Source organism: Tetrao urogallus (assembly GCF_951394365.1).
Source record: "Tetrao urogallus genome assembly, chromosome: 4".
In the NCBI taxonomy this organism is placed as follows: Eukaryota; Metazoa; Chordata; class Aves; order Galliformes; family Phasianidae; genus Tetrao; species Tetrao urogallus.
The window spans coordinates 36,943,176-36,967,853 of NC_136817.1; the positions used below are offsets into that span (position 1 = coordinate 36,943,176).

A 24,678-nucleotide genomic window follows, 5' to 3' on the forward strand; every position below is an offset into this window, starting at 1 on the left:
CCAAGAAACTGGGCCCCAGATGGTCCCACTTCGATCAGACGGCTGGCCAGGCCTTCCCCTTCCACCATGGGAGGCATGGTGGCCAGTCTGTGACGTTTCACCAAGCGGCAGGTCACTCGTGTTGGAGCAGTGCATTTCCGCGGAGGAATAATAATTCTCAGTCCGTTATGTCTGCAGCCCCTCATGGCACCCCCACGAGCATCCACCATGAAACTAACTAGGAAGCTGAAAAATCAGGAAAAATTACTAGATTCAAAAGCATATCAAAATGCCCTGTGATTATGTTTCACATACGTAACAAATACAAATACAGCTCTCTCTCTAGGAACGCATGATTAGAAAAAGCCTTTCTCCCATGTGAAGCACTAAAGCATGCTACGATCATTTATTACTTAAACTGACAACTAGCATCTAAGAGTTCTCCACAGAAACAGTCTTACATTACATTGCTGCTGTTGGTAGAAGTACCAGCAGTCACTGATAGATGTGTGTGAGCCTTGGGGCGTTGGAGTGCACACATGTCTATATATATTGGAAAAAGGTAATTGCAAATATCACTACTGTGTACGTGTGAGCATCTATAATGCAAAATTGGCATTCTTGTAAGTATTTTACAAACTAGTATATCTTAAAATAATTTATTTTATTTATTAAAGCAAGTTCTGAACAATTTTCAGATTACATTCTCCGATTAAAAAAAAAATCAAATTTCATTCTAGAGTGTGTGGACGCAGTTCTTAGAAATCACTGAAGCTATCACCGATTTATGTCAAAAACTCAGTTTCTTTAATTTTAATCTCTTATAAGAAAGAACTTTTCCCTTAATAATAAGATTGTTGAAAGATATGTTTTAAGGTAGGAGAAAGCACTACAAAAAAAAGTGACTGTTTAACACTAGGTTTAGAGACCTCATTTTTTTTCCTTACCCTGTGGCAAGAGATTATTAAAAAAATGTTAGAAAATTACAAATAAATTATGAAAAAATAATGGTGGATAAAATGTAGAACCAATCAAAAATCCTTGATTTATTAAAGAAATAATCCTCCATGCCATTAAAGAATGAATTTCAAACAGGAGTAGGGATGGACTGACAGCATGTTATTATCACTTGAAGACAAATTCGGATTTTGTTGAGCTGACAATGGCTACTAGGTATTATATAGGAGTTTTACTTATGGATTTTTGTCTTTTTGTGCTACTTTGCACATCAATACTATGTCCCAGTGGAAACCTTATAGCTACAGGCAGTAGCACAAGATAAATTCTTATATCTTTTTCTTAAGAGAGATAAAAACATGTTGTGGAATTTCTTACTGGCTGAACTTCCTGTAGTTCCATATATAACCAATAGGTAGATTTTGAAAGATGTGCTACAAAGATTAGGGAAATTCCTGGGAAAAGTATAGAATTACTTCAATTTTTTTACTGGTATATGACTTGGAATCATTCCTGATGCAGAACGGGAATGTCAGGTTGCTGGAAGTGAAAATTAGAGTAGATGAGACAGAACGATATCAGGCCTACTTCTAGACACTAAAATAGAATCACCACAGGGGGAGTCGCAGAAATGCTACTGAAGGACCTGCAATAGAGAAAAGCCCTTATAGTGTGAGTTACAAATACAGGTATTTTTCCCACTGTCCCTTTGACCATTCTGTGCAACAAACATTGCATCCGTTCAATATCCACACAGCTACAAGTAATTTCACATGCTGTAAAAACACAACACTCAACACACACCGTGCAAGTCAGAAAAATGGATGATGGGAAGGAGCCACAAGTGCCAGTCAGAAGCACACCATGCACCATGGATGCCAGTCTTTCTCACACATGCAGTCTCCTATTCTACTGCCATTCATATACCTCTAGGTTTTGTTAAGTGTAAAAGTCTGGGTAGTACAACCATTATCTCATTCCTTAGAGGTTGGTGTTTCTGTGGTTTTAACAAGGGGGAAAAGAAAGAAAATGAAAACATTTTATGGCTTTGATTCTCTGGGGATTAATTTAGAAAAAATGGGAGTTTCCTTCACAAAATACATACTTCATACATTTTAAAGCACAGATGAAAGAAGAGCTTAACAGATACTAAATGCTCAATTGTTGCAATAATGCTCTGCAGTTTGCATTGCAATTTTCCTTTAACTGTATGAAGTGGTGTCATCAAAGTGTTTTGAATTATGTTTCAGAGAATCGCTCCAATTCTCTATTATAATGGATGCTTTAATAACACTGAGTTCTCAAAGAAGAGATTCACATTTCGGTGCTAATACTATGAGCAACAGAAATACTACCCCCCTAATTACCAGAAGCTGATGAGTACACTTAGTGAATTAAACAAGCATTCACATTTTTGATTGTGTAAGCTGTCAGGAATACAGTGTTTGTGATTCATTTATTAGTCATTATTGACATAATACTCAAGATGGCATACATTAACAGGATCATCTTCCTTTTCTGTCCATCACTGAAAATACCAGTGCTAGTTCACCTCTCTGTCTTATATCCACCTCAGCTTATCTCCCTGTGGCTCAGCAATGCCAAGAACACTGCTGCTAGAACACTTCACTGCTAGAAGAATACATACACACAAAAGAGAAGGGTCCAAAGCTAATAATCTAATAATCTCACTTCTGACCATAGTAATGGCTTCTGTTCCTTATAGTATGATGCTTTTTTTCCTCTGCACCATTCAGACTTACTTAAAGACAAGCAGAGTGCAGGATCAGTAGTGCTTTCTCACAAAGCACATATAACACAATCCAGATAACTACCATATGTAGTGTATGACCAACATAAAAGCTGGATCAGGAGTAGTCTTTAAATTCAAACATCGGTAAGAGCCTGGTATTTAATTCCCCCCTCCAGTAATAACCCTGTGTTCCCACACTGCAATACTCATAATACAGACCAACTAAAAATCAAACATGGCATTTCTCTTTAGTACACTCTTGAGATGTAAAGCGATAGCTGTGTGTGTTCAGTCTTTAATTAAAGTTGCAACTATTTCAGTTTAAGTTTACTGAATTTGTCTAGCAGCCAAAGCACATCAGAGCAAGGTCTCTCAGTTATCTGCCATTGAAAGCAACTAGCACTTCAAAGAGTGGAAGAACGGGCGAAGGTCTCTCAAAGTAGGACACAAAGATAATAATGATGATGAGAAAAAAAGTCAGATATTATTTACTGTAAAAGCAGCTGTTTCTATCATACAGAATATCTAACATATTTAACAAATAACAAGATAAAATCTAGCAAATGTGGAATGTTCATCACAGTATATAGCAAAAAATATATTTGTACTGTATCTCTGAAACAGACCCCCAGATGAAATGGGAGATTTCTGAAGGATTCCGTGGCTTCTGGCTATATCGCAAATTCAAGCAAACACAGCCTAGTGTGAAGACAGCAGAGAAGGAACAGTGCCAATTATCATACAAAAAATATGCAACAGCTAGTACACAAAAAGCAGCTATTCACCACTGTGAAATTTGAGGCAAACTGATTTTGAGGAACTAGGAAGAGATAGCATTAACACAGTACAAAAGAAAGCAAGCAAAGGGGAAAAAGTTCCCAGTTCAACAAGCCACATCTTAAGAGTCTGAAAAGACAGCATACAGCTGTAGGATTTCTAGAGCTGGCAAGAATGTGGAATTATATTCTTTTTTGCCTTTCCACCCTGTTTCTTAAGTTTTTGCTGAACTCATTTTTTTACCCATTTATTTAGTCCAATTTATTTTAACCTTTTAAATTAGCACAATCCACATTGGTTTGGATATTTATATGCAGTAGAGTTAAGAAAATAATTTATAACAAAGTATTTTCTGAATCATAGCAGCATCCTTTTCCATTTACTTGCTCTATAGAAAGGCATCAGGCAGGACTGTGATGTTACTGTTCCAGGACTAGAAAGTCTTTGTTTTGAGGGACTGTGTGTATCAATATCAAAGATATTCATACAAAACTGTGGATGATATTAATAAAACACACTTTCTGAAACACATGTGAGAGTGGAAAAAAAATATATGACTAATATAAAGAAAAATTAATATTCAGATTAATTATTTGCTCCTTCCTCACTATTTCTTCTCTCCCTAATGTTTCTTCTACCAGAAGTAAAGTGGCAAGACTAAGGTAGGAAGAGATTCTTACTCAAAAGAAGAAACAAAACCAGCAGGAACACTGGCAGATATTAAGCCACCACTGGAATTAGTGGTACTTTATCATTGTAAATTTCTAAGGTCAAAAAGAAAATAATAAATAGTACTGGAGTACGAAAAGCCTTAGCACCATATATATACTTCTTCTGGTCATGTGAGCTGGACATTGCAAAAAAAAGTTACTTTGGAGTAAACACGAAACTTTACTTCATCGCCCAACTGCAGAAAGAAGTACAAGCATCTATGTACAGAAAATGAAGATCAGAGAGGTGCTTAAAATGAAACACAAATGGTTGTGAAGAGCCCAGAAGAAAAATACAAATAAAAGAAAGAAAAAGTGTTAATAGGATTAAAGGGCATCAGAAAGCTCTTACAGACTTTCACAAGAAAAGGAGAGGAAAATGGCATTCTGAGAAAAATTAGGCAGATGTATGCTTCTATGATAATCTATTGTAGTTTTAAAAATTAGAAGAAGGTAAGATAAAAGAGAAGATAAAATGATAATAACAACAACTTACAGGAACTCCACAGAAATACAATAGCTACAATTTTCAGAAGGGCTTAAAATGGCACAATAGAAGAAGGAAAACATTAGCAGGGATTAATACAGTTAAGGAGAAATGAGGTAAAACTGAGCAGATGGAAAACAATATAAATAGCAAAAAACATTTGGGCAGTTGAAAATGTTCCTGTGAGTCATTTAAAAGGCAGCCAAAATCAATGAACTGATTGATCAAGCCATAGAACAAATTGTCATGTAACCTTCATCAGAAAAAGTCTACTTTAGAGCACATTTTAGATGTCTTTCCCATGATAGCTAGATACTGCGGAGGCATCCCTCTTAAGCATTAACTTTGAATTATCTTGACAACTCATTGCAAAAAATGGATTTTAACTAAGTGATAATTCAAAATCAAAGCCAATTAAGGGTTAAAGTGGAAGAAGTTAAAATCTGTGTGTCAGAACAAGGCAAAAATGACATGAGCTTTGTCAGTACTTGAAGTCAAGACAGACTTACTCAAAGTTTTCATTTCTGACAGCTTTAAAGGTTGAGATAGAAATGATGCGTGATACAAACATGATATTTACGCAGTCTTGCACATGGGACTGATACTGAGCTTTCCTGTGACTTAGCAAGGTGGAAGTGAAAATATTAGGGCTTTATATAGCCAAATCAGTGAAACGAATTACCTTTGGGGAAAATATTGCCTTCTCTCTTTTAAAGAGAATGAAGGAAAAATCAGGATTTGAAAAATAATAATAAAGCAATTCTCTTCAAAAAATAAGTTATAGACTGCAAGTGATGCTACACAACTTCTGGTTAGCAGTTAATCAAGCATTACCCATTCACCTCTAATTTAGCTATACCTACTAATAAATAGTACAGACCAGTTAATTTCCTTTAATTCTAAAGCAACTAAACCTGGCAAATACACCTGGCATATGTCAAGCAATGTCATACTGCTAGTTAAGGACATATGGAAAAGCCCCCTATATCTTTCAAGCCTTCTATAACAAAGCAAACATCAGTGAGTTTTCTGATGGCTCCACTTGAACAAAACACAATCTATGCATTGGATTTATCCACCTCATACTGACAAAAATTACTGTGATTTCCAATAATGCGTAAATTGTTGTATTTCACATCCCATCCTGTGTCATTATTCCCTCTCCCATTTTTATTCATATGGAATTAGCGCAATCTTATTTTGTATCTATGCTCATTTAAGGGATAGAGGATTACAAACAAAAGATGGATATGTCAACACTAGGGTGAGAGAAGACAGATACTGTGTGGTTTTTAAAGAACCACTTATGTAAACAGCTTTGCAGAAGAGTCACGCTTCTAGGTAGTTGTAAATGCAAGCGTGTTGGCGGCACTCAACACACTTTTCGCTCTGCAGAATCATTTGAAGAGCCATGCAAATCTAGCAATATGAAGTATCTTTCTAGGACAGGCAGCAGTTCTAATACACACAAAATCAGTATAAGCAAACCCAATATACCATTTTCATATGCTCAGTTCAGATATGATTATCCTTTAAACTAACTAAGCAGGCATACATGCTCTCATCAGGTAGCAAGATACAGTCAAAAAGCTACAACTGGAGCACATCCATTGTAGGCACATTTGAGAACTTTCACGTGTATGTTATCTTAATTTTATCAAAGACAGTGGGAAACAAGGAGATAGCAGCATTCAGTGTAAGTCGCAGTGAGAAGAAGCAGAAACAGACATCAGGGTGCTTCAGCCATTGTAAAGTGTTCAGCTGGAGAAGGAAACCCATAGACCTGAAACTAAGAGAAAAGGCCTCACTCCAGCTCTCACTGAAGTCAACAGCAAGTCAATCGACTATCTCAGTGTGCTTTTGATCAGGCTGCAGCTATGCCATGTGTAAACAAGGCAAAATACACATTTGAGGAGGACAAAAAACATGATTCTACACAAGAATCCAGTAGAAGTAATAACTCTTTGCTGCATTTGTCAGCTCTGGAGAGATTGAATGACATCACCTAAAAACATGGTTCCGTAGTTTGGGATTTTATTTAGCCACTTAATTTCGCATAGCTGAATATTTTTGAAATCTTATGCTTTTTCCATGATTATGTTAAAGGAGATGACTTTGTTCACTGACAGAATTTCTGTCAGTGAACAACTTGTTTGCTAAGTGAACATAATGGGAAATTACCACTTCAGGTCTCCGTGCAGGAAGTGATGTGTCAGTGATAAAATCACTGCTTAACACAGAAAATGCACTTGGTACGAACAATTAAAAATATGGAATCCAATTTCATTTCTTTCAAATATAGCACTGCTATTCTACTGGTTCAGTAGGCAGGGGTTCAGTTCAGGGTGGCATAATTTGGAAGATATGGCATAGGAAGTGATTCTGCGATATTCTTTATACAGTGAAGAGAAAAAGCAAAAGCCAACTTTGTGAAATGAAATTTGATACTAAACCTATTTACAGTCTGTCTTGCATTTTTTGTGTTTTTTTTTTTTTTCCTTTCTTTTAATAATATTCATCCAGATCATTGATAAAGAAAACTTACTGTTAATTAAATCAAGGGTTAAAACAAATTAGAAATGCATAGGAAGTTTGACAAGGCTGTTTGCAGCAGACCTGTAATGTGCCCAGCATTTTCTCATATAGGATATAACAGCAGATGGGAGAAAGTGGATGCTCAGTCCCAAGAGAAATAGGTCCATGTGTAACTGTTATAGACAGAGAGGGTTTTTTTTTTCCTCGTGTCTAATGTGCACTATCAAAACACTAAAGCAGCCTGAAGTGAGGTAAGAGAGAAGGATAAATATGGCAGATGAGAGGTGCAACATGTTAAAGAAAGAAATTATGCAGAAGTTCACCTGCTGTTGTCATGATCAAGACATGGAGAAGAGCATCTGCAACAGAATAGATGATTTAACATCAAAAAAGTAAAGAAAAGAAAAGGAAAAGTAAATGAGTTAAATAAAATACTGAAATACTGGAAAAAATGAAACAGATTTCTAAATTAAACACATGAATATATATACTGCATGCATATTCATTACAGGTGAGAAAGTAGAAGGAGGTATGAAAAGTAAGGCTACATAAACATCCTTGGTTACAAATGATTACTACTATAACAGTAGTAAAGCTAAAATGCTCTGCTTTCTCTATATACATTCTCAAACTGGAAGTCAGATACATAAAATGTAAAGTTAGAATCTGAGTAAATCTTTCAGAAACAGACTCTAGTTGGTGTCTGTAAACACATTTAAATTTGGACCGCGATATATTAAAAGTATGTGTCTAGACTATTTCCAGGCAGTGTTTCTAATAACACAGGCAATCATGATTTTCTATTCTTTTAATTCCCTACGTATGTAATCTGTTGTTCCTTTTCAACATGTTTATTGTCCTCCTTTTGTTCTCCACTACAGGATGACAAATTTTAAACTTTCAGTTTGACCGGTTTAGACTCTTAGTAATGTGTTATACGGTCAGTAAGTATTCTGATGTTGCTTGTTATCATCTGTATCTCTATTGTATTTTCTTCCATTGACAGAGATTTTCTGTTAATGAAATAAACCCCATTTTACTTTATTGTGACTTCCTGAATAAGGCTAGAATACAATTTGAAATCATTTTTCATTGAACATTGAAATCGTTTTCAGATTTTAGAAATGACTATCAGCTGGTAGCTGCCAGGTCCTGTTTCCATAACTATTTCTGGGAAATGAATGTCACATTGGGGAAACAATATTATGGATTCAAAATACAACACTCAAAATGTATTTTGTTTACCTTGTTAGTAAGGATCCAGTCTCCTTTTTTGCAGACAGACAGCTAAGAATGATAATTCACATTATTTGTCACAGTACCAGCTACCAACTCCCTTGTCTTTCTCCCTTTTTCATTGATGGAAGAAAAAACTTCCAGAAAGGTAAATTTAATAATAGTCCAGCTATTTAATTTTGTCAGATATAAATACTGATACACTTGAAACACCTATTAGTCAAATACGTTAACAACTCCTTCATCAAATTAAGAAAATAAAAACAGTATTTTTCATTAAATAGGCGTTTTATTGCAAGCAAATTAAGAGCTGGAAAACATTTAGTGCTACTGTGTATCTTGCTCCAGGACATGGAAGCAAGCTAATAACAGCGCAGCATCAACACAAAGCTCCTCACTCCCACTGCCACATTTCTGACAGCATGACAGATCTGCCTTTCTTCTTATCTACAGTATCTTTATGTATTAGCCAGGAAAATTCTTAGAATCTAATCTACAGAACTAAACTGGAAGATCTTGTTCACTGTATCACCTGAACTGAAGAAAACAACTTAATTTTGCACGTTACATATGCCTGAAAAATCTTACACTCAGTCTTATCTTTACCATTTACACTTAGCTACTGTGTGTGATAGAGACCTAAGAATGCCATACTGACTGACAAGAAATGTCTAAATGCTACAAGTGAAAAGAAACCATTCAGTTCAGCATTTTTTTGCCTTCCAAATTAATGAAAATATTATGTGCTCTTGCACAGTAGAATACTGTGAGGTATCAGATTAAAACTGTGAAGCATATTTGCATTTATGTAGGTGTTAGTTCTGTCTCCCATAATGCTTCAGCAGGAAATTATGCATAACACTCCTTTTATTACCAGCAGAGTGATAAAATGCCACCTTATTGAACATTCAGCATCCAATCTTCCTGGTATGAAGACAAATCCTTACCTTTGCTGAATTTGTAAAATCAGATAGTTTTATCAGAAGTAAATCTGGTTTGCTAAAAGGAAGTTTAAATGCAGAAATTTGTACATTTTCCTTAATCTAACATATTAAACTATTCAGAAGTGGTTAACTGTGTAAAAATGACTAGGAAATGTTTATGTTGAGACAGTGGGCACCAAGAGTGTTACATTTAATAAGAGAATTGTTTTATTGTTTTTGAAACGGCTGCCAAAGACTCTGACCATGGATTTTGTCTTTCATGTCATACTGATGAACTCATCAGCATACTGAAACAACAGTTACATTTAAGTTTTAAATGGATAGTTGAAACTTTTTCCCCTTCAGAAATATCAGACCTAGGAGAAGCTTTGGTTAGTTATGCAAAAATTGAAACATACACCTGTGAACTTTCATACCCAGAGAATAGTTCTAAGTCTTTTTGATTGGATACATTACACTGTGATCCACAGAAACACTTCTCTACAATAGGAGGTTGGTAAGAACTCAGCAATTTGGAGTTAACCACTGAAGTAGTGCAAGGAGAGAATATCAATTTTCTCTCAGATTGCAGAGAACACAAGACAAAGATAATCTGTGCCAAATAAAGCTTTGTCCAATACTTGGCTGATGTGTTAGTTCATCAAAAATGTGGTCTACATTCAATACATTTCCAGTGTCTTGAGCAAAAGCAAGGGCATACTCTTGCTTAAACGTATTAGCAATGTTTATATAGTGTTTCTTTTCTGGTATGCACTACTTCAGTGCTTGTACCCAAAACATAAGCAATACTGCTCGTTCCTAATAACCTATCAATAATAGTGTTTATCTAAAGAAGTGTGTAGGTGATGGAAGGAATATAGATGACAAATAGATCTGCTTTCTTCCAGTTAAGTGACTGCAGCAATCATGCACTCCATTCTTCTACAATAGTTTCACTTTTTAAAAGAGGTCTTACAAGCATAACTCTAGTAGGCAATCTATTTTCGTATAAAAGATGCACCCCAGCAGTTTTTGGTACCTTGAATAAATCTAACATGATAATTTTGATAAATCTAAGTCAGATAAAAATGAAGTGTTGTACAGCCTTTTCCAAAGGCTGAGTAATTGTTAATATAGATTTCTCTATTACAGTATTTAGAAAATATATGAAAAAAAAATAATTTGTGTGGTGCTGAACTTCACTGTTGCATACAAAAATGCAGAGAGTTGTTGCTCTTAAAATCAGATATTCTTACCCTAAGAACAGCATCCTTGTCATCAAAAATGATCTAAACCGCTAACATTTTTTTTGATCATGAAATAAATTTTACTCATCTCGAAAGAGTTCATCCTCTGCAATCACTAGAAAGACCTACCTTGCTGTAACTGAAAAGAAATACATCCTTTGGAAAAAGGCTGTAAACCATTTAGAGTTAGAATAAACGCAAAACCAATTTTAAAGCTTATATCTCAGCATTGATAATAACATGTCTACTGTACAAGTTAAGCATAGTCATTTCATTTGTTAGTTATGGAGCTCAAAAAGCATATCCAAACAACACTGGCTACATCCAAATATCCTACTACCAGCTAACAAACTCCTCATATATGCCATAGATCAGTCAATTTGCAGTCTCAGTTATGACAACATTGTTCCTCTTCTAGCCCAGAACTGCCTGCTATTCCAGATGGGACTCTAGTATTATCTTTGAAAGATATGGACTGCAAACTAATTTGATATTAATGCAAACTAATTTGAGATTAACAAAAAATCTTTCATTTTGTGATGTCCAGCCATTCTGCATACTACATAGCTCCACAGAAATATTTTTGTATTGCATGTTGGTTACTAACTCATCTGCACATCTCATCAAATTTCTTGGCACAAGTATCAAACTCAGTATAAAGAATAAAATTACTCCAAACACAGTAAGCAAGAGAACTTAAATGCATGCACAGATTTTGAGGCCAACCATGATAAGTTTTATTAGTACGAGTTTGACTGGGCCAACATTTTGACCTGTCTTACTATATTTCAATGGTTTTAGCTGAAAGACAAATGCTTAGAGATAGTCAGTTGTGAAAACATATGTATACAGTGGCCAAATATGCGTAAACCATGTAATGTTTATTGTGTTTGTCTATTACACACTTTGTGTACTTTAAAGTCCTCTATGTTTTTGTTGTTGTTGTTTTGTTTTGTTTTTAATTAATAATTCTGACAAGCACTAGAGTTTGTGCTTACATACTTAATTAGCACAGAAAGTACTTTGCCACCAAGACTGACGAGCCCTGTGGCTTCAGTTATTACTAACTCTAAAAATGACTTTTTCCCATAAAACTCACACAGATGCACATGTGTATGTGATAATTATCTTATTCCTCTGGAACTTGACAGAAACCTAACCTGCAGATTTCAATGATTTCAGTGGGTAGGTAGTCTTGGTATTCAGAGTTGCCAGAACTTAAGTGATTGTAACAATTCATTGACTTCTCTAGGAGAGGATGAATTAAAAACAAACAAACAAACAAAAAACAAACAAACAAAAAAACCTCTTAGTTAAGAATCTGTTAAAACTACTGCCATTGCAGGTATTCTGTTTCTTTTTCCCTTTCTTTCTTTCTCTTTTTATTTTATTTTTTTTTAATTTTAAGACAATACTAATTGATACACTTACCCTGAATGAATGGGGCTGGAAGAAAGAGCCACATTATCCAAGTTTTCAGGCCCCCAGCTTAAGCGATATGAATTCCTTTCTGCTTCTTTGGCCAGAGTAGTTACCTTGGTAAACCAAAAAAAATGTATTGTTTGTTGGTTTTTACTACAATTAACACCATTAATCAATGAAACAATAATTAGATGCATTTTGCATAGTACTACCTGCAGTGCTTGAATTCTTTTCAGAAGTAAACAAACTATAGTAGCAAAATGATATTAGAAACCCCTTACTATAAAATTTTACACTTGCCCAAAGTAATCATTTCTGTTAGTGGTCCCACTGAAATAAACACTGTGATTTATCAAAGTGGCATTTCCTAAATAATTTTTTCTTAACTTAAGGTATGCTTCAGGATAGTACATTTGAGGACAGTGGCTCTGAGTTATCAGATCACTCAACTCTTGGGCCCAATGGCTATTAGTGTGGTAAAATGGAGAACATTATTGTCTTTGTCCTATATTCATACAGCATAGTCATTTATTTTGGAATAGAGCTTCATATTGCATAGTATAATATGACATTAAGTATCAACTGCAATTAAAGAGGTTTATATTACAAAAGATAAAGCAGCACACACTGTATGTTCTCTGTACAATTTAAACAGTAATTTTTGTGTATTTCCATATTTGCCCAAACAAAGTGTGAAGTTAAGAGAATGTGCTTACCTGCTGGCTAGGGATTACAACAGTGTCGTCAATCATGGCACTGTCCCTCAGATAGGAGGCATGGCTCAGTGTGTGAGACCTGTCTGAACTGAAGGATCGCAGGCTGGTAGGTTGGTAGGATGCCATAGCAATAGATCAGCAGTACAGATGATGTTGCAAAGGTGTGATGATAGATAAAGTGGGAGAATGAAAAAAAGCGTGCAATTAGCAATATGATGCAGCTTCCAGGGGGAGTATATAGTAGTCATGAGAGGGGAAAAATAGAGCTTTACAAATCTGTTAAGCTGTTTTTCTGACCAAAGGCCACAGAGCATTCTGACTGACTTTTATTCATTTCAAATGCAGAACCTAGAGATTAATCTAGGTGATTTACAGTTGACTTTATATTCACAAATGCTTTATACTTGGCTTTGTGGCATGATTATTTCCTTAATTAAAAGAAATACAAATTCCTTTTAAATAAGGCTCTTTGGAAGAGTTCTCTCTCCTGCTACATACTGCAAGAAAAACAGAATGCTAAATCCAAAGAAAATCTGAAATGACACTTTCTAGAGCTTAGTTATGATCTACTCTAACCCCATTAAAATTTTAAATGAGTAAAGCTTGATATTGTCCCCTGGAAGGTACACACAGCAAGGTGAATTGTGGCCAGCCACAAGCTTCTGCATAAGACAAATTCTTCCTCTGTATGCCAACAGCATCTTTAGAGGCAATCTGAATGTCAGCACTGTTTTCTCATTAAGTACATACAGCTCCACAGAAAACTGGTTGCTGTAGCAATAGGGGATGCAAGGCAGTAAATAAGCTGCTTCCAAGCACTGGTTCAGAATTTAACTGCAGTATTCACTAGCAAAAAGCCAACAAGACAAATAACACACCACAGAAAGAAATATTGAGGTAAATGGAGTTTCTGCTATCAAATACCACTAGCTTGGTGTTCTATATGCATTCACTAGCAGGAGCATCTAAAAGTGACATTTAAGAGTGGATCCATCATCTTTAGATGATGTACGTGCACTTTGTGATATTGTTCTGTACTCTGATGAATACAGTACGTGTAACTAAAGGAAGTAGCCTTTTTTTCATGGCTTATACATCCATGAGTACTACTCATAATGACTAATGCCCTGGATCAGTACAGCAGGCATTTATTAATGGGATAATTAATGGCAGGATAATTAATTTTCATCTGTTAGCAATAACAATGTCTCAATTACATTGTGGACACGATATTCAAGTATTTAAATGAAGATCATGTCAGAAATCAGGTTTTACCATCTGGTTCAGACCAATCAGCCTTTTGGAATAATAGCTAACTTCACTCCCCCCCACACACACACCTTCTTTAATCCTTTTTAGAAGAAAATGATAATTCTATTTTTATTACAAATACCTAACCCTGAATGATAGACACTATTATGACTGGCAGACACCAATGGCCTACTTAGCATAACAGACGGACTATACAATACTGAAAAACAGATAAGCATTACACAAATATCAACCTTAGAAAAGTCTTGAGAAAAACAAAATGCCCATCGTCAAGTAATGTCTTTTACATGTCATGTAATGTCTTTCCCCCAGACAAGTAAAAGAAGTAAGACAGGTTAGGCTGATATTTGGAATATTTCTGGGATCGTGCATTTCTGGAATATAATTCTGATTTCATTAAGACAAAAATTATTTTGATTTCAAGTAGTTCACCCTGTCTGCACAAAATCGTTCCAGAAAAATACAATGTGAAAGGGACTCTTGACAGAAGGATATTTTAGTTAAACATTTTAGTGTGAACTAGGTAGGCAGAGTACATGCTGCTTACTCATAATAACAGTATTTCAATGAACATTTGTTCTTTGGGTGGAAAATAAGCTCCAGTAGCAGACCCCATTTGCCAACATTTGACTTTTTCCACTTCAACACTTGACACTTTCAGAATTGCTTTGCTGTGCCATGCAATGCTGGAAAGAAGTTCACCAGCCAAACTGTAGGTTCTGCCACTCAGTTAATATAATGTGTAATATTAATGAAAGGAAATATGTACTAGAATTGATAGATCATCTGTATGGTGATTTTGTCCATGTTCTCCTATAAGTGCCTGACATTACTTCTACTACCACTACAAGCAGCCTAGTACATTTCCAGTACGTAGTGCATGTTACCTCCAGTAAACACCCAATACTTCTGAGGCATGGACTTCATCAAAAGAGAAGGTATGCACAAACATGACTGAGGTCTGCAATAAATTAATTTTAATTTTCTACTGTTAATTTCTACTGTTTATTTCAAAAGTAGTGTTCAGACAACACTGCCCCTCTTCTGTGCGCCGCACCAGCTGAAGGAAGAACAAAGAGTAGTTTGTTTGAAGTCTGTGATTCTGAGATCTACAAACAAAGACACTGTCTGAAATGTCAGTCCAGTTAAGGAAGTGTAGTGTAATCACACAGAAACACTCTCCTCAGCCACAGCAAGTGAACTGTGAAACCCAACGACCCCACAAAGCTTTTACCGCATGCCTTGCCTGTGTTTAGGTATGTGCAGGCATGTATCATTCACCTCTCCTAAGCCCTGAATGAACCCCAGATGGTATCCAGAAAAGGAAAGCAGTATACTCTAGCCAACTTTCTAGTCTGGATAATTAGAAGACCACACTGCACTGCTTGCCCATCCACTTGTTCACCTAGACAGATACCTCCAGTAACCTCTAGTCCAGCTGAGTGTATCTATTGCTGTGACAAGTGTATAGTGTTTCAGAAACCTGGGAAAATAACCTGGTGTCATTGAAAAACAGTATAAATCAGCCTTGGAAATACCTCACTATCACAGACTGAAGAGTTTCCTCATAGATATCATGGACAAAAGGTGGAAGGCATCTACACTGAAAAGGAGTATATTCAAATACTGATTAACTCATATGGCCTTAAATGGTTCTTGCCCTCCATATCCAAAGAGGGAATCCAACTTATGTAGCCCATTCTATTTATTTTTTTTATTCTACCACTGTTCTTCCACATAGAAAATGGAAACAGCTAACTTTCACAGCAGCATGATGAGAGGAAAATTTCCAGCTGTTGCGATCTTGTGCAGCTTCCCTGATTCTTACTAGAGGGGAGTTTCTGTGATACAGTAGCAATGTTGTACCATGACCTTTCTACTGTCCTACTGACAGTACTGTTGTATCTGTATTCACCTATGCATATCATACTCATTTGAGACGACAAACATCTGCAACAGCAACATCATTCATTTGGTTCTCAAGATTAACATTCCAGCACAGAGCAGGCCTTCAAAATGAATGAAGAGAGACAAGTGCCATGAAAGGATAGAAAGACATGTTTTCATGCTATGTAATACCTACCTGGGCATGGTGCTATGTAAGCATATGAAAAAGAATGAAGGGGAGAGAGAAATAAAACAAACAGGGAAGATGGTTACAAAAGAAAATAATATGTTTTTAAATCAAATTGTTAATGCACAAGATTACGTGAGTAGAAGCTGCTAGTACTATTTTGCTTTGCTGAATTTCTTTAAAAAACAAAGTCGGTGTAATGCAATGAAAATTACAAGGAAAAAAAAAAACAACTACAACAAAACAATTTAAGTAGTGTCTGAAAATTCTTACAACCAGTAACCTGATAGAGACAGAGAATGACACCATGGAGTCAGAAAGATGCACTTCTTTTCATACTTTCTCTATCATTTTGCTTCATTTCAAAATAACCATGCATGATAAATAATGTGAAATCATTTTCATTCAATTCTAAATAGGACACAACAATTATATGCTTGTGAAAATCTACTGAAATCCACTGACAGCTTATTGAAAGTTAAACTGTTCTAAATGGTTGCAGAAACCGGCTTAACATTTGGCTGCACAATCATTTCATACAACCTCCTAAAAAACAAAAACAGCAACAAAAATAAAAATAAAAACTCACAAAAACGTTTTTACCATTGAAAAAGCATCATAAAAGGTTTTGATTTTTAAGCACTCTGATGCAGTTCATAAACATCATCTGAGACTTGAAAAGCAATAGTCACTTTGTTTTCAGTGGATTCATGGAAGCTGTCTAAATACCAACAAAGGCTGCAAGTTTAAAAGACCTCACTGATGAGGGGTGTACGCATGCTGTGAAGCAAACTGAACTGTTTCCTGACATCTTTTGTTCCAGCAGCAATTCACAGCCTACTGAAGTAAACAGAATGGATCCTCCTGACTTCACTGAGCTTCAGAAATGTTGCCAGCGTAACAGTCAAGGCTGGAAAATGTTGGCTACAAATTATTTCTGTTGCCAAGACCTCATTTTTTTAAATTATTTTTTAGTGAACATTGTCAATTCCCACAAAACACTCAAAAGAAAGTCAGCTCATTTAACAATAAGACACACTGTTCACCTTCCCACACAATCCCTGACTCATGTAAAGAGAAGATTAAGATGATTTATGAATCCTTTCCAAGACAAGACTTCTTCCTTTGCCGGGCCACAAAGACAATAACGCAAGCCACATTTTTTCAAGAACCAAATAAGAGTCAGAAACAAATTATTCACTAGATTCTGAATACAGTATCAGTGCCAGATGTGTTAATTTCTTGACTGGTTAGGAAATTTTCTCCTGACCATGTCTTCCCCTTACAAAGTGTCAACTGATACCTTGACATACTTAGTAAAGAAATGTTAAGTGCATCATCCCTTGTCTCCCTTTGAGTTAAACAACTGAGGAATGGATTTCAAACACTCATACCAAGAGAAAGGATACATATCCAGGCAAATACCTGTCAGACCGCCCTCCTTCCAAGCTGTACCTCAGGTAGTTCATACCATCTAAGAACTGGCTGCTTGGTAAAGAGTCATCTCCTAGTTCTTTGAGATCTTCTGGCCTAAGGTACTCTCCTCCATCTCCTGTCATTGTATCATCACCTTTAAATCAAACACAGAAGGGACAGAGGTAAGCATTTAATTTTGTTTACACATATTATTATTACATATTTTAATATTACATATTACATAATATTACATATTATTGGAATATAACAGCTGGATGGCACAATTAAAACAAAGGCATTTTCCAGTCAAGAAACACTGCAAACCACAAGCAATTAATGTATTTAATGAAGCTGGCACATCAAGCAAGATTAAAAAAAATTCAAAATAAAGTTGAAAAAACAATCACACTTACTCTGCATTTGTTGCACATACTGGCAAGGGGCAAATATATTTGCTATTTTGTAAAGCACAGCCTCTACATCCCTTTTATTCTTTTTTTTTATTATTATTTTTGTACATTAAGCACAAAAATATTTCTAAAACAAGGCAATAACCAGAACCTGGAAGTAAATTTACATGTATGGATTTTATTGATCATTTATCCAAAAATAATTCATAATGAATCTATGCCTAAAATGACAATTGGTTATTGGATATAGCAACTTTTTTGCATGTATCTTGAATTTCAGGCCCAAAATGATTTTCCCCAGGAAATTTTGTCTATGTGAAGTCACTGTTAGCTTTTGCTGGCAGATAAACATTATGTTCTGAACTGACAAACAGCGTGTAGATGTTTATTTTTCATTTCCATTTGCAACATGGTTTCCCTCTGCAGTTTCTTCCTGGAGATGTACTTATTGCAGCCACTTTCACAAAGGTTAGTGTGAGTCTGCCACTGGTTTCATGTGGCCCACAGAACCACACAACACAACCGTAAGCCATCAATACATTCAGGTTTTCTCATTTGCTTAGCTGCATAGGAAAACACTGAGAACCTGAAGTTCTTCTCCAGTTATGTGAAGAGGTCTGTAACTGTCATAATACAGGAGCTATATTCAGAGGCTACACATCTCAGCCAATAATTCACCCTGATACACACAGAATCCCAAAGGATTGTAAGGGTTAGGGAAGAGGTATTAACGCTGTTTCAGAAAGCATTCACTTGGGCATCAGGACTACTGCTATTCATAAGATTTAAAGACATAATAAAGCAAAACTGGGGGGAAAAAAAAAAGTTACTGCAGCTATTTCTGGTAGAGGGTCTTTTTTTTTCCCCTGCAAAACATTATTAGCATCACAAACTCTATGAATGGTGCTCTCATCTAAGACATCTCGATATTTATTTTCTTGAAACAAATCAAGCTAGTTTTTCTAGCTTGATGCTTCGGCTGGCAAATAAATCACTTCAATTTTTTTCGCCTAAAACCAACTAACATTTAAGGTTTTAGAAATTTTTTTGTTGTGTACACAAATATTACATGTAAAAGCGAGTTTTAAATCTTGTCAATATAACAAGAACAAGCTCTTGAAAATTCCATCTATCCACATTAACAGGGAGAATCTGGACACTGTTTCATAGAAAACCATAAAGTGCATTTCACAGAATCACAGAATTGTAGGGGCTGGAAGGGACTTCTAGAGATCATCGATTCCAACCCCCAATTTAATTATTGCATGTTCCCCCTCTTCTAACAGATGATACCTCATATGTCCTAGTAATGTCATGTTATAAAGCATAGAGCTTAGGGAAAACTTGGAAGATATTAAGGCAATTACATTAACCAAATAAATAATAAATGGAGTTTCAAGTTAGATTTCATATAAACTAGATTCTAATAATCACAGCAGACATTCCATCTATAATAGAAATGAAGTCTTCATCACTTTGATCACACATCCTCAGGAACAAAAAACACATATCTCTTATTTCAGCTTTGGCCTCTCATCAAAGAGTAATCAGTATTAAGTCTAAGCAACACTAGCTGTTTTGTGTGATGTGAACATCTGCAAACAGTAGTAAAGATGTAGATGAATATCTCAGAATGTCTTCAGAATATTTTATCCATCACTCCCCACTAAGCCCTGTGCTTTCATCTTTACTTAAACTTAAGATACACAGGTATCAAGATACACATACACAGATACACATTTAAGTATAAATGGTTGTGCAGCAATATACCTTCTCATACAACTATGGGTACCTGAGTGTCTTCATGGCTTGTCTGCAGGACAATTGCATATACGCAAAGTAGATTAAGTCTATGTAAGTAGCGCTCATTCATCTTACCATTAACACTGTTGTCATAAAAATATCTCACACAGCTATACTCCTTAACCTCAGTCAATTCATTCTCCTGTAATTTGTATAAAAACATACAGCTGTTATCTGCTGAGAAAAAATCATATACTCAGCTGACCGTGAATTTCTTTATTTAGCAATTTTTACTACCTCTTAGTTTTGTATCAGTACAAGAAATTACCCTGTGTAATCATGCTAGCAATGCTTCACTCACATTCTCCACTAAATTAATGACAGTCTTACTTACTAAGCAGTTCATGAAACAGAGTACATCGATCTTCCATGACTTCCAGTGGCAGTCTATGAACTTACAGGTTCAATGAATTACACAATTAGTGATTTATCTTCTATTTACTTGAAAAAATACCTTCCTTTCCTCAGTGATACCAACAGACTTTTTAGGGGCTTACCTGATGGGAAAACAGTCTACAAAACACCTAATTGCACCATGTCTCAATTAAAGAATTCATGTTCACCCTCAGCCTCGTCAATGCCACTGCTCATCTCCCAACTATATCTAAAGATTTTGTCAAAATCTGCTTTTCTGAGTAATGTCATCTTCTCTAGAGCAGATATAGAAGGAAGAAAGAAGGAATTACCAATTGGCTGGACTCTTCTAAAAAAAACACAGGGGTTCTACTGGGAAGAAACACTGGAACAACAGAAAGTCAAACAAAAAGTCTGCTAAACTAGGAAGCTATGTATATTTAATACTTAAACAAAAAGTGGGAAATATTTGAGTTCCTGTACTTGCTGCTGCTATTATTCTTATTTTGCAGAATGCAAATAACTCTCAGTATGTTGGGTAGCTTTTCTGTAACATACAACATGTCATGGCCCAGTGCACTCTCACCAATGATTCAGTTCACCCACTAATCTGTTTTCAGTGGTCAAGCCAACTCATGCATGCTGTAGGTGTTTGCAACATGCAGAATACTTTCTTCTTAGAAGGGCAAGAAAAAAAGAATCAGGAAGGAGAGAGATCATTTAGAGAATGAACATGGAAAAAAAAGGTAGGATTGGCAGGTATCAGGTTGCACAGAAAAGGGATCACAGAGATAAGTTGTCCATAAGGTTCCAGACTTATTTCTAGGAAAAATAAGAGGAGAAGGAGATTTGGAACAGGAAAACGGTGCTAAACATTTCGGTGAGGTCCTGATCAGCTTCAAAAGTGAAGACAGGAAAAAGGAGAAGAAAACTAGGTACAGAGGTAAAAGAAGAGAGCAAATCTGAGAATCAGAACAGAAAAATTCAATAAACTTTAAGACTTAAATACTATTATGCTTAATTCCAGGAAAACCTAATTCAGAAACCAAAACTGGGCAAGTGAAAGCTATGTTAATGGTTGCTAGCAGCAACCTTTTAGTCTTAAATTTATATTTGCCATGATCAAGCCAACCAAAGGCATAACTACTTCAAGCAGAGAAGATGAGCGCAGAGCTTCTAGGGCTCATGAATGCACATATACCAGAGTGTAGAGCTGTTCATTCTCGCACAGGTTCAGAAAAACTGAAGCCAGTGATTCAGTGTTGTACCTCAGCAAACAAACTGTCTCACAGCAGGAGCTATTATGTCAGCAGCAACATCACGCAGTTGACCTGACCAGAAATCCCAACACAAGTTCTGCATCATGATGTGCAATCATGTGCAGAACAAGTTCTGCATCATGATGTGCAATCATGAGGTGGGGAGTTTTCCACTCCACTGTGTTTTGTGCTGGAAATGCACTCCCAAAAAACTCCTTTTGTTTCTCATCAACCGAAAAGACATTGAACCTTAAAGACACAGCTGCCACAGAAGCTGAATTTAAAAAGCAGCAATCGCATCACCGTACTGCTGACCTTCATGCCACTTGAGTGGAGCCTCACACAACCATGAAGCAGGAAGCATGAAATGTGCCCTCTGAGAAGCAATCAGCACTGCATGTGTCCATTGACTGCTCAGTTAGGCAGGTAGGCAAACAAAAAACCAGACCCAGCATGAATGGGAATCTTTCTTCCACCAGCCCTTTCAAAATGCAGCTGCCTTAAGGCTTTTTCTATTTGTTTAGACCAGGGAGCAGGAGTAAATTCTATTGCTAACACTGGCAGAGTTACAGTGGAGCTGTTTTCAAAAACTGCACTGAATAAACCTAATCAGCTCACAAAAACCCCAAGCAATCAACTTTATGCTCAAGTCAGCAGTAATAGATGATTGCTCTTACCTGTCTGTTACTTTTAAGCAGATCACATATTATTTCTGTGTACTGTTAACCCATAATGTCCACATATAGAAATTAGTAATTAAGATCCATTGCATTCCATCTGTCTGTTGGCAGAAAGGGAATTACCTGAGCAGATCTTTAACATCTGAATGGCCACTCAAATAGTAAGCATTTGTCTTACTATAATTGAGAGAAAGAAAAAAAAGTTTGATGCTGATAATTTCTGATGCTTGAACACAAGTGTTGAGCATCATAAATCATGTAATGCTCTACTAAGAGAAACAGGCTCCATGCTGAGACCACAGATCTGCTCCTTCAGTGACAGTCTGGCTGAACATAGAGAATTTTATGGAATCACCTGAACTGGAAGCTCACACTGATATTCCTGTCCTTACCTTCCTGGTTTTCCTCAGTTCTGAAAAGGGAATGGTTATTTCATACATAAGTAACGGATTAAATTAAAAAACAGTCGGCAAACACTTTGCAATCTTTAAACAAAATTTTTCTTTAAGTGCAAACTAACATTAAAGAGACAACTTTAAAGAGACAGCTTTGAGGTATGCAGCCACATTCAACCCCTAGCTTGGTAAGTCAGCGTTAGCTGGATTGAAAAAATGCTTGATTAATATTTCTAAAAATGAAGAGATTCCCCTTCCCCCAAATTATGCTACCTACTGTCATCAGGGAACTATACAAATGTTTGATCAAGTAAGCAGTTTTAAATCTACCACACCATTCTAGCTATACAGCTACAGCACCAACCCTTTTTGGGAAGCAGCAACAAAAGTTGCTCCTACAGTGTTCTGCAATTCAAGTGAATTGCAAAAGATAACTTCTATATAAGAATTCCTTTGGAATGGTTTCTCACAAAATAAACAAAAAAATATAAGTTAAAAAATAAAAGAAAGAGACTTGTGACAGAAACTACCTCAAATAGATGTTTTTAAAGCCATATGCAACTATTTGAATTTGCCAAAATTACTGTTTTCTCTGCATTGTGCAGATAAGTCTACAGCTCCTCAGATATGTGCTGCTTCTTAGAAGCAACAGATGGAGAAGGGGCAGCTATGGCAAGCATGATTTTTTTTTAATGCAATATTAAGCCCTGATGTAAGCTTCTTAAAAGAAATGCATAACATAATTTCCCTGACACTTGCCTTGGACACCTCCAGTTTCCTAAAGTAAGTTCTCTATTTAATGGCTCCCACACTCTTGGAGCTTCCCTGAATTACAAGAGCTAATAGTTATGGTATTTGTAAAGCTGTTATGTTGGATCTAGGTAACAAAGAATAAAAGTACTGTCTTTTTGGAACTGAGACAAGCTATTCCCACCTCTCTAAGCCACAGAAACCTTGGAAGGTCATAGATATTAACCGGCATGATGACAAGCCTGAGGTGTGGTGGGGCTACCATGTAATATACAGTCAACTGGGGACTTGAATGAGTTCCTTGCATGGTTTACAAGAAGAGTAACAAACCAAACCCCATAAAGAATTCTGAGGAGAAAATACTACTAAAAGAACACATTGGAGAAAGTGACAGAGAAGTGATTTAGTTGTGGGGTTTTTTTGTTTGTTTTTTCCACCAGAGTAATGCTTTATTCTCATGAAAGAAGAAAATGCAGTGTACATCTGTCTGTGAAATAGTAAATTTTCTCACAACATGAAACACACCAGACACTAAGCAAGGAAAGCTTGCCCTAGTTGTATGGGCATCTGTGACCAAAATTTTACACTTGTTGAAGTGAAAAGACCAAAGGTCTTTTCCTTCTTAAGAGAGATATAAAATACTCGCTCATTTTGCCTTTGTGAAATTCATATGGCAAGTACCTCTCTCATATGTAGCAGTTCTTAAAAGATTTGTAAAATGTTATATACTGATACCCAAGTCACTTTTCACAGCCAATCTCATTCCAGAAGGAACAGCCAACCTAGATATCCGCTATGCACAGAATGGGTAATATTACTCTGCTTGGGAAAATATTTAGCTAATTAAGATTAATGTAAATGTAAAAGCAGCTGGTTTCTGTCAGTGATGAGTAGCAATAACATCCAGTAGCTTTAAAGACATATTTAGATCAGATGGGAAATACCAGTCAAAAATACATTTTCCCTTTTTAACATGCTGATTAAGATACACTTCAATTAAGAATCTATTGTAGGTCTTTCTCTAACTTCAGTCTCTGAAGAAAATAATTCAGTGCTCAACATTGCTCATACATAATGATTTAGAACAGAATCTATAAGTAAATACAGTACTGTCCTCCAGTCATGCACATGCATTATTCCTTCTTTGCACAAAAAAATGTGTCTGTACTTTCGGTCACGCCTGCAGATTTCTCTGCTAATTTGGTTAATTCTATTTTCTGTCAATAACATCGAAGCAAATTAAGAATACCAGTTTCTTTAAAACTTGCCAACATTTTTGCAACCTACCCACAAACTCCAATTTTTCATTGCTAAAATGTTGACAAGTGAGCAATCTTTAGCAGATTCTATCCTAACAAAAGCAAGTTTAATTCCTCTGTAATGACAATACCAGCTACTAAAAAAAGCTATATTCTGTCTGAAAGATTTCAATGGACAAATCCAAATAAGTCTTTGTTGTGTTTTTTTTTTTTCTTTACAGCTCCTAGGAATAATATCAATAAAGCTACAGGAGAAAAACTGAT

At 35.9% G+C, this 24,678-nt stretch overlaps 1 protein-coding gene across 1 annotated transcript in view; it reads right to left on the reverse strand.

The window, feature by feature from the left end:
* Window positions 1-24,678, reverse strand: part of ANK2 (ankyrin 2) — a gene marked incomplete at both ends in the record, with an annotated part of 175,923 nt that overhangs the window by 39,910 nt on the left and 111,335 nt on the right. Inside the window, 5 exons of the mRNA XM_079534109.1 lie at window positions 1-225; window positions 7,522-7,557; window positions 12,036-12,139; window positions 12,743-12,845; window positions 17,514-17,658. Of these exons, the coding sequence (XP_079390235.1) occupies window positions 1-225; window positions 7,522-7,557; window positions 12,036-12,139; window positions 12,743-12,845; window positions 17,514-17,658 (613 nt within the window). The remainder of the gene's footprint in view (window positions 226-7,521; window positions 7,558-12,035; window positions 12,140-12,742; window positions 12,846-17,513; window positions 17,659-24,678) is intronic.